The sequence below is a fragment of the Eurytemora carolleeae genome, unplaced genomic scaffold (genome assembly GCF_000591075.1).
Source record: "Eurytemora carolleeae unplaced genomic scaffold, Eaff_2.0 scaffold1689, whole genome shotgun sequence".
NCBI classification, from domain to species: Eukaryota; Metazoa; Arthropoda; class Copepoda; order Calanoida; family Temoridae; genus Eurytemora; species Eurytemora carolleeae.
This window is the reverse complement of record NW_019397575.1, coordinates 1-9780: the sequence shown is the minus strand read 5'-3', so window position 1 is coordinate 9780 and position 9780 is coordinate 1. Positions and strand designations below refer to the sequence as shown.

The 9780-nt window shown below is 32.5% G+C and overlaps 1 protein-coding gene across 2 annotated transcripts; it reads right to left on the bottom strand.

Moving 5' to 3' along the window:
* Positions 1–1914: 1914 nt before the first annotated feature.
* LOC111714991 (uncharacterized) lies at positions 1915–9047 on the bottom strand. Of its 2 annotated transcripts, none has more exons than XM_023490218.1 (8): positions 8898–9047; positions 8133–8189; positions 6778–6928; positions 5820–6034; positions 5295–5372; positions 4849–4911; positions 3283–3354; positions 1915–2193 (listed from the first exon to the last, which is right to left on the bottom strand). In XM_023490218.1, exons 1-8 carry the CDS (start codon positions 9004–9006, stop codon positions 2141–2143), a joined length of 798 nt encoding a protein of 265 aa, XP_023345986.1. In that variant the 5' UTR covers positions 9007–9047; the 3' UTR covers positions 1915–2140. The 2 variants fall into 2 exon arrangements, with proteins under 2 accessions (XP_023345986.1, XP_023345988.1); XM_023490220.1 differs by having other exon boundaries at positions 2140–2193; positions 3283–3320.
* Between the last annotated feature and the right edge of the window lie 733 nt (positions 9048–9780).

Genomic DNA, 9780 nt, shown 5'->3' with positions numbered 1-9780 from the left:
ACGCGGGGGCACAGGTTATATAATTGTGGACAGGGGCGGCTTGTGATCGATTATTTTCCAGGCAGGGGGGGGCACTGCAGGTGGAACTATAGTGGGGACCGAGCTTCGCCCCCCCCCCCCTCCCTTAATTGACTCCAGCATCTTCATGATCCATATCTTTTTTAATAAATTTTGTCAATAAAGAAAAAGTACTGAAATTTTTCTTTGGCGCTTCGCGCATCATTTCTAATAGAATGTTTACTATTTTCTCGTTTTCGACTTACAGAAAGTCAGTCAGTCTTAATTTATCCTCTCTAAAACAATGTTTATATGTTACTTCGCAGACTTCTCATGAGTATTACAAAACATAAACCATTTTAGGTTACACAAAACCTAACAACCTAGGAAGAATAATAAGAAATGTATTAAGGATTATATCAGACTTTTAGGATTTTAGCAGACTATAAGAGGAAAACAGGGTAAGCACTTTACTGGAAAACAAGAACAGAGGGACTTCGATCAGAATGTATAGTATGGCTTAATGAACAGCCGAAATATATATGTCAAGTACTGTCAGGAACTATAACTTATGTGGACAATTATGACTAGTGGATGAATTACAAAAAAATTGCTGTAGACTGTAGATCTGTAATAGGGGACTTTTTGTACAAAGTGAATTTAACTTAGCCCGGGACTAACTGACACTAAGAAATACACGAAAAGACCCTTATAGAAGAACCGAATTTTTCGGCGATTCGCGCATGTTTAATTTACTAATTGTCGATCATGTCAAAGCTGTTGGAAGTACATATATTTTATAAACACAAAAATAAGCCATGGATATTATAAGAATTTGGTATATTATTGAGCACAGAGCCAAACAATTAACCCTTCAACAATTAAAAAATTATGTTTTTTTTTACTTCAAACCCTGAATTTTCAGCGGTTTTTATTAAAATTTTTTTTTCTCGCAATATCAGGAATTATTAAGCAGAAATGTGCAAAAACAAAAACAAAAATATGATAAATTATAAATTCAAGTATACAAAAATATTTTCAAAACTTTAAAACTAACCGTGCATTCAATCTAAAACTGAAAACTAAAAATTTGCAAATTCCCTTTAAAGGCATTTGTGAAAAAAATCTATGCACAAATGGGCCAACCAATCAAAACAACCAACTCTGGTTAAGCGGGTCCAAACTATATAGTAATTATTGTGATTTTTTATTTGTATTATCTCGTGCTTTGTAGTTGAATAAAAAATTAATGAAAGAAGTTTCTTCACACAATTTTTGAAATCTTCTTCCTTTTGTTCAAGGCTTTTAAAAGAGCCGAGACTCCGTGGATATGATCCTGTTGGAGAGGTTGTGGATGTGGTTGATCAGTGTGCCGCAGATCAGACATCCCTGTTGTAGGCAGGGTGAATTTCTGGTGCATGTTTCCTGAGGTTCCTGGAGAGGGGTCTCAGTGTTGGTAGGTTCGATTAATCCATGGATATATTTCTGTTGTAGAGATTTAAAGACATCCATTTTAGATAAGTTTAGGATCAGGTGGTTTAAAATATTGAAACAATTACAAGGCGCTGGTGATCAGGTTCTACGGTTCAGAGATTTAACAATTGCCCATTTTTTAATGAAAAAACTAAACAAAATATTATAAAATAAATAAATAGACGACAGTTTAATTGTTTTCTCTAAACAGAAATGTAATAAAAAGGTCTATTTTTAAATTTTATATTTTCTTTTATGTAAATTTAGTATACAAGAACGATACAATAATTTGTTGATACTGCTATTTGGTATTAAAAATGTAAAACAATTTGATTTTAACAGAAATATTTTATATATACATAAAAATGTTTTAACTAAAAGAAAAATATTCTATGATGACAAACGAAAATAGAAAACATTAGGAATTCCATTTGACGGAATATCTGCTCCAAACATGAAAACTTTTTATTAATCTATAAAAATTGACTAAAATAACTGATGAGTTGAGTTCCGTTACACTGTAAACTGTATAATTTAAAAATATGGAGCTTTTAGTTGTTTTATCTGAAAATTTAAATGGCAGTCACACATTTGTTCTTCTACAAAATAGCAAAAAAAAAACAAAGTATTTCTCATAAAATCTCAGAAAAAAAGGATAAAAGGGGGTTCCTCAGCTCCTCAATCTTAAGATATTTTCCAGAACCCGGTTCCTGATTCGACATTCTAAAAAATTGAGAAAAAAATAAGATTTTGACTTAAAGGAACTGAGTTGTTGCCGCAAACTCATTTTCTAATCCCTTTATCTTTTTGCTACCAGATGGTGTAAACCTTTGATATTTCAAACAAAGCTAGACTATTTGATCTTGGAGAATTTATAGTTTGAAAAATCAAAGGTCTATAACATGGGGTTATAAAGATAAGGGGGTTGGAAAATCTGTGTTTGTGTCAAAAACTCAGTTCCATTGAGATTATGAGGCGTGACAGCTATGAATCAGAACTGAACACTTGGAAAGTTTTCGTTGTTAATCTCAAAATGAAAACTTTTATAAACATATAAAGCAGAAACGTTTTTCGTAAATAAACAGAAATAAATTTAATAGATCAATACACCAAAAATTTCACAGATTTTTCATATCCAGAGCCTAGAAAGGTTTGAAAATATTGCAATGATGAATATAACTCATTACAGGCTGTCCCACGAAACATGACAGTTAGATATGTGAAAGATGTATTTCGGCTAAAATCACAATAAATACATTTTAAATTGTATAAATTACTAGCTGAAGGGCCCGGCGTTACTCGTGGAAAAAAAATTTACAAAATAAAAATCGAACTTTTATTACCCTATTAAACCCCCCGGCCGCCCATGAGTGTCCACGAAAAATTCCAGCCAAATCGGTCCAGCCGTTTGGCCGGCTATACGCAACATATATATGAATGTCTTGTTTTATTATACAGATAAATAAATGATTACTATAGCCAAGGCTACAGCCTAATCATTCTGGGAATACTAGCTTTGAATGACTTCTTTCATACACTTGATTATTAAATAAAAAACTCTTTGCAGTTCATTTCCTTGACATGTTTTTATCAAATATATTTTACCTTGAAATCAATATGACTGACATGTAATATTTAAAATATTCTCTTTGGTATCAAATAACTTAACAAATTATATATTGAAGAAGACATTTAAAACTATTAACAAACTGCCATGTTTCGTGGGACAATCTGTGTCAAAGCGTAGTAAAATTAGTACCATTATATTGCAAAAATAATATTTTGTGGCGAATGCTTGTTTTCTTTAATTACCTAACGGAACTCCACACTCTGGGCATCTAGTCACTTCACTACGAGAAATACAAACATCACACAGCAGATGACCTGCAGTTTTGAGGATTGTATTTAGAAAAATAAATCAATAAACTTCCAACATTTCAAAACTGTGTTATGCCAAAGTTTGCTTTTATTTAACTTTGCAATATCTTTATCTAAAAAAGAAAAATTTGAAAAACGATTCAAAAACGATCGTTACAACACGTTCGTTTTTGCATCGTTTTTAAATCATTTTAGGTCGGTTTTTTGCTTTTATCTTCCGTCAGGGTCAAAATCTGACATAGATATAAAATCAAATGTTCAGAATAAAAAAATTCTAAAACATTTGATATTCTTTCACTGCCAAAATTTAACCCTGAAAGAAAATATAGACAAAAAAAACGAAAAAATGAACTAACAGAATACACATTGCACACCCTGCATGCAGTACATGGAGATCCATACAATAGAATAGGATTGTCATTGATAGGACTGGGCACGTTCAGATTTTATTCAAGCCGTTAAAATTGTTTTTCTCTTATCATAGAGTGGAAACTAGAACAATGGAACGTTTGTAGTCTTCTTTATTTGTATTGTGAAATGATGATAGTATTTTGGCATTTACAATAGATTTATTTCTAAATATGTGCCAGACCATTTAATCATGTTACTAACAACAAAATTGTTTGTGACATTTCCCAATAAAAGAAAGAAAGAAGACGACAATCATTCAAGAGTATTATAAATTTGAATTATCTCTCTATAAATCTACTTGATTAATGTCGATTGTCGAAAGAAAATGTGATGAAACCTGACTAAATACAGAATAACAGATTAACCTGCTAAATGGGATATCAGGGTTAACCAGTAAAACTTGTTTTTGTACTAACCCAGAACTTTGAAGAAATCTAAAGAATTCATAAAATGACGTTGTCTTAACCTACTGATAACGGAATGCTGCATATATTCAGTTTTTTTTATTGAATAATTATATGGAGCCATTTAAACTGTTCCCGTATATTTTATGGCTATTTATTTATTTTTACAATTACCAAGATTTAGGTATAATAGTATAAAACCTAATGCATAATGGCCGAGACGACACTTTATAAATTCTTTTGATGGCTCCGAATATCTGGGTTAAATTGTGGACTAATTTACAAAGGATGATGGCTGACCGTTTGTACCCTAAAGATGGCTAACCTTGTGTATACTAAAAATAAGATAGCTGACCTTGTTTTTACTAAAACTAAGATGGTTGACCTTGTGTACACTAAAAAAATTGCTGGCAATATGTACACTGGAAAAAAATAAGGCTGACCTTGTGTAGACTAAAAAATAAGATGGCTGACCTTGTGAACACTAAAATTTAGATAGCTGACCTTGTGTAAACTAAAAAATAAGATGACTAATTGTGTACACTAAAAAAAAGATGGCTTACCTTGTGAACACTAAAAATAAGATGGCTGACCTTGTGTACATTAAAAATAATATGGCTGACCTTATGTACACTAAAAAATAAGATGGCTGACCTTTTGTGCACTAAAAAATAAGATGGCTTACCTTGTGAACATTGGTAAATATGAGAAGATGGCGGCTCCCAGCAAATAATGCAACGAATACTTTCTATAAAACAAAATCACAATGAGCTTTATTTCATAATACGAGCCCCCCTCCCCTCCCTGGTAAACTTGTGCTCCCCCTTTTAAGAAAAATCGGTACCTTTTTTAACTGTATTAAGGTAAACTATTCGATTATATACACACTTCCATATTACAAGTGTTTATAAATTATTTATAGAATTTTCTTAAGTGGACTTATCAGAAACTCCTTCTTAACTATACTGTGATACATCGGACATGGCACTCGGATGTTCAATGATTATTGCTTTAAGAGTCTTACCTGTAAAATTTGTTTGACAAATAAAACTATTTCAAAGACCAAAGAAGACCTCAAAGTTGTCTTTAATCTGTCATGCTTAGTAGGTTACTCTGTACATTAGAATATACCTGGAGATAATACAGTGTTGCTTATTTGTACATTTTTCTCCTTAGTTTCGTCTTCAGTAAAAAGTTGTCCTTTTAGAACTAAAGAAATAAAAAATAATTGAATTTTAGTTCGAATACAAAAAACTGGATCTTAGACCGAATGCAAAAAATGAACTTTTGTTAAAGTACAACAAAAAATTAATTTTATTTAAAATACAAAACATTGAATTTTACAAAGTTTGAATTTTAGTTTGAATACAAAAAATCAATTTTAGTTCGAATACAAAAATTTATTTTTAGTTCAAAAACAAAAAATTATATTTTAGTAAGAAAAAAATAAAATTTAGTTAGAATACAAACAATTGAAGTTTGGTTCTAATACAAAAAAATTTTATTTTTGCATTTAAGTTTTAATACAAATCTGAATTTTAGCTTGAATAAACAAATTTTATCTTAGTTCGAAAACAAACAATTGAAGTTTAGTTCCAATACAAAAAAAGAAGTTTAGTTTAAAAAAAATAGAAATTTAGCTTAATAAAAAATTACCAAAATGTTGATGCTCCAAACTCTGAAGTAGCTTTTCGGCTCTTTCACGCTCTTCTTCTAGATTTTTTACCAACTTACGCGCCTTCTCTATATTAAAGCTGTTTATTTTTAAAAGCCTGCTGATTGAAGGATTGACAGATCTGTTATGCTTGTTCTCCATATTCTCCTTTATCAGTGTTTCCTTCTGCTTAAGTTCAATTTCTTGCCTTCTTTTCCTGAAAATACGTTTTAAATGAAGGAAAAAGTGATCTGAGCTGGGAACTTTAGAATGGTGGATATCGGGATTAATGCTTGATTCACTCTTTTTCTTAATCCCCAGATTAAATATTGCTTGTTCTCCTCATGAATTTAATCTTCAGATTAATTAACAGATCGGGATTAAGGATATCAGATTCTAAAGTTTTCAGCGCTGAACTTTAAATTGACGACCCAAAATTGTCATAAACCAAAATTTTAAGAACTACCAAATACGAAATACAATTACAAATACCAACATCACCTGTTAAGGAACATTATTGTACTATCTTGGGAACCCAACTTTGCCAGGAAAATAAGTTTGTTGTTTGTTTGATTATATGTCCGATCATAATTCATGGACCCCAGGATCGATTTCCATCAAATTTTGATTGGTCAACTTGGTAGAACCACGGGATAGGTCTTAGCTTGGTTTCAAAATTTTTAGTTGAGTAGAGAAACTCCGGGCAAAGTTTGGTTTCCAAACTAGATATTCAGGTTTACCCACTAAGGATGAGACTGTTAAAGACGACCTGGAACTCTTCAAATATGACAATCCCAGGGTTATATTAAGTCCTATGCCTTCAATATAGTCTCATATGAATATAAAGCTATGAATATATGGAAACAGTATAAATTCCGAAGAGTCGTCCCTGAAGTCTCATCCTTTATGGGTACCCTTTAGAATATATATATAGATGCAGGAGTTACTCGTGAGGTTAACCTGACAGAGAGTTGAATGACAACGATGAACCCCTCCCTGTTCCCCATCTTCCTGGCCAGCTGCATAGCTGTCAAACCACAGCTGTTTTCCAGGTTCACATCAGCACCGCTCTTCAATAGTAGGACAGCTGTTGTATAGCTGTCATGAAGAACTGTAAATAAATTAAACTAAGAAATGAGCCATTTTTTATTATCTTTCTCAAAACTCTTTGGTTCCGCTTATACCTCTTCTAACGTTTTAAAATCGCACAAAATTGATGACTTTTTAAAGGAAAATATCAAAACCAGTGGAAAAGTACCATGTTGAAATCCCGTTTTTATATCCTCAACCCTTAGTCTAAAAATGCGGTGTAAACTGTTAAAAATAAGGAAAATTTAAGCCTGTCAAATAGAAGAAATGGTTTATCCCACAAATGAAGGAAAAGGTTTAACCTGTTAAATGGAGGAAAAGGTTTAATCTGTTAAATGGGGGAAAAGGTTTAACCTGCTGAATATAAGAAAGGTTTAACCTGCTGAATATAGGAAAGGTTTAACCTGCTGAATATAGGAAAGTTTTAACCTGCTGAATGGAGGAAAAGGTTTAACGGAGGAAAAGGTTTAGCCTTCTAAGAAAAGGAGTAAAGGTTTAACCTGTTATGTGGAGGATAAGTTTTAACCTGCTAAATATAGGAAAGTATTTTCCTGTTGATGAAGGAAAAGGTTTAACCTTCTAAATGGAGGAGAAGGTTTAATTCGATAAATGGATGAAAACGTTTAACCTGCTAAATGGATAAAAAGGTTTAATCTGCTAAATGGAGGAAAAGGTTTAACCTGCTAAGTGGAAGAAAAGGATTAACCTGCAAAGTAGAGGAAAAGGTTTAACCTGCAAAGTAGAGGAAAAGGTTTAACGTGCGACGTGGAAAAAAGGGATTAACAGGTAAAGTAGAGGAAAAGGATTAACCTGCAAAGTACAGGAAAAGGATTAACCTGCTAAATGGAGGAAAAGGATTAACATGCAAAGTTGAGGAAAAGGATTAAACTGCAAAGTAGAGGAAAATGATTAACCTGCAAAGTAGAGCAAAAGGTTTAACCCGCGAGGTGTCGGAAAAGGTTTAACCTGCAAAGTGGAAGAGAAGGATTAACCTGCAAAGTGGAGGAAAAGGATTAACCTGCAAAGAAGAGGAAAAAGATTAACCTGCAAAGTGGAGGAAAAGGATTAACCTACAAAGTAGAGGAAGAGGATTAACTCGCAAAGTGGAGGATAAGGATTAACCTGCAAAGTAGAGTAAAAGGATTAACCTGCAAAGTGGAGGAAAACGATTACCCTGCAAATTAGAGGAAAAGGATTAACCTGCAATGAAGAGGAAAAGGATTAACCTGCAAAGTGGAGTAACGAGTTCTTAGTATTGTTCTCACACATATTTACATCTCCACCTAAATAAAAACCCATTAATCCAAGGGGTGTTTATCTTAAATGAATATATTCTTTAAAGGAACTGTGACTTATATAGAGTTAAATGTCTGTTTCACATTGGTACCCTTAAAAGCTTTGTCTGGTCGGAAATGCACAACTTCCATGAATTATCTTTTTAAAAATTGTATTTTCAATTATGGTTTCTCTATAAAAGTGAATTTGTATTTCTTGCATCAGAAATAAAAGAGAACGCTGAAAAATTAAAACTTTAAAAACAACGAAAACGACGATATCGTATTTTTTTGATCAAATACAGGGTTAAAGCCAGGGTACCGCTGTGAATCGGGCATTCCCCCTCTTCTTGTTTTCATAGAAAGGTAACATAAATTTTCAACGACAGACTGTTAAACTTTTTATGTTTTTGGGTTCTTGATAATTTTAGGCGACATCAAAAAAAAATATTTTGGAGAAAAGGGAACAAACGGGGACAAATTTGTAATATAAGAAATATAGATTTTTGGGAAATTATCAAACCAGGAGTCTGGAATGTCTCCGCCCCAGGGGGCAGCTTTGTCGGAAAAGAAAAGAAAAGTTTATACAGAGGCGAATACACGAGGGGCTATGGGGGCTAACCCCCCCCCCTGAACCAGTGAAACCTATTGATNTGCACAATTCCTGTATACGCCCCTGAGTGTATGTTAACCCATGTAGATAGCAAAGAATGTTACCTGAACTAAGATATTGCCTGACTGCTTGCGTATTCCCAGCAGCTATAGATTGAAAAACATAATTGACACAATCCATCCTGTTCTCTGACCCATTCTGGTTTTCGTCCATTCTTAATTTCTAAACATGTAGATAATTTATACTATTACAGTCTCCTATCAAAACAAATTTATTCACTTGTGACTTCACTGTTTCATTGTAAACACTTATTAGATTATTTATTAATTCGCTAAGTCCCGGATTGGGTACAATGAAAAGGCTTTTGATTATCTTCAGACCCAAAGTGCAGTTTGCAATGTGATCTATAATGCAAAGATCAATGTTGCCTCTTGTTTATTATGGTATATTTAAATCCCCAAAACAGCTGATGATGTTTGATATACGCTCTACCTCTCAAGGGAAAATTTTTTTTGATTATAAACTGGAAAAGAAGTAAAATTACATAATTTCTGATTTTAATGTTGTTCGAATTTAATTATTTTGTGAAAAAGTTAAAACCCTGTTGTGCGTATTTTCCTTTCCGACGCTAGCGGTTTTAGCGACTGAAATTAGAACTAGATATTATACTGAAATGATCTTAACTATACTGACTTAAAAGATTTTTTAATTAATATTGAGCATTGAATAAAAAATCTTAAAACTTTCTGCTTTTCCGAGATTTATTTTTTGGTAAATTACCCTTCACAAATAGCAATAGGTCCGATAAATAAAACGGTTTCGTTTGATCAATAATCATCTTCTCTAATGGTCGTCTTTGTATGTCAGCTGTCCTTGCGTAATTTTAAAATTTGTGAAATTTTAAACAGAAGAATCAAACTTGCAGTTTCAGACGATTAGACTAGATGCTATGGCCATCGTAATAAATCTAGCAATGTGTTCAAGATG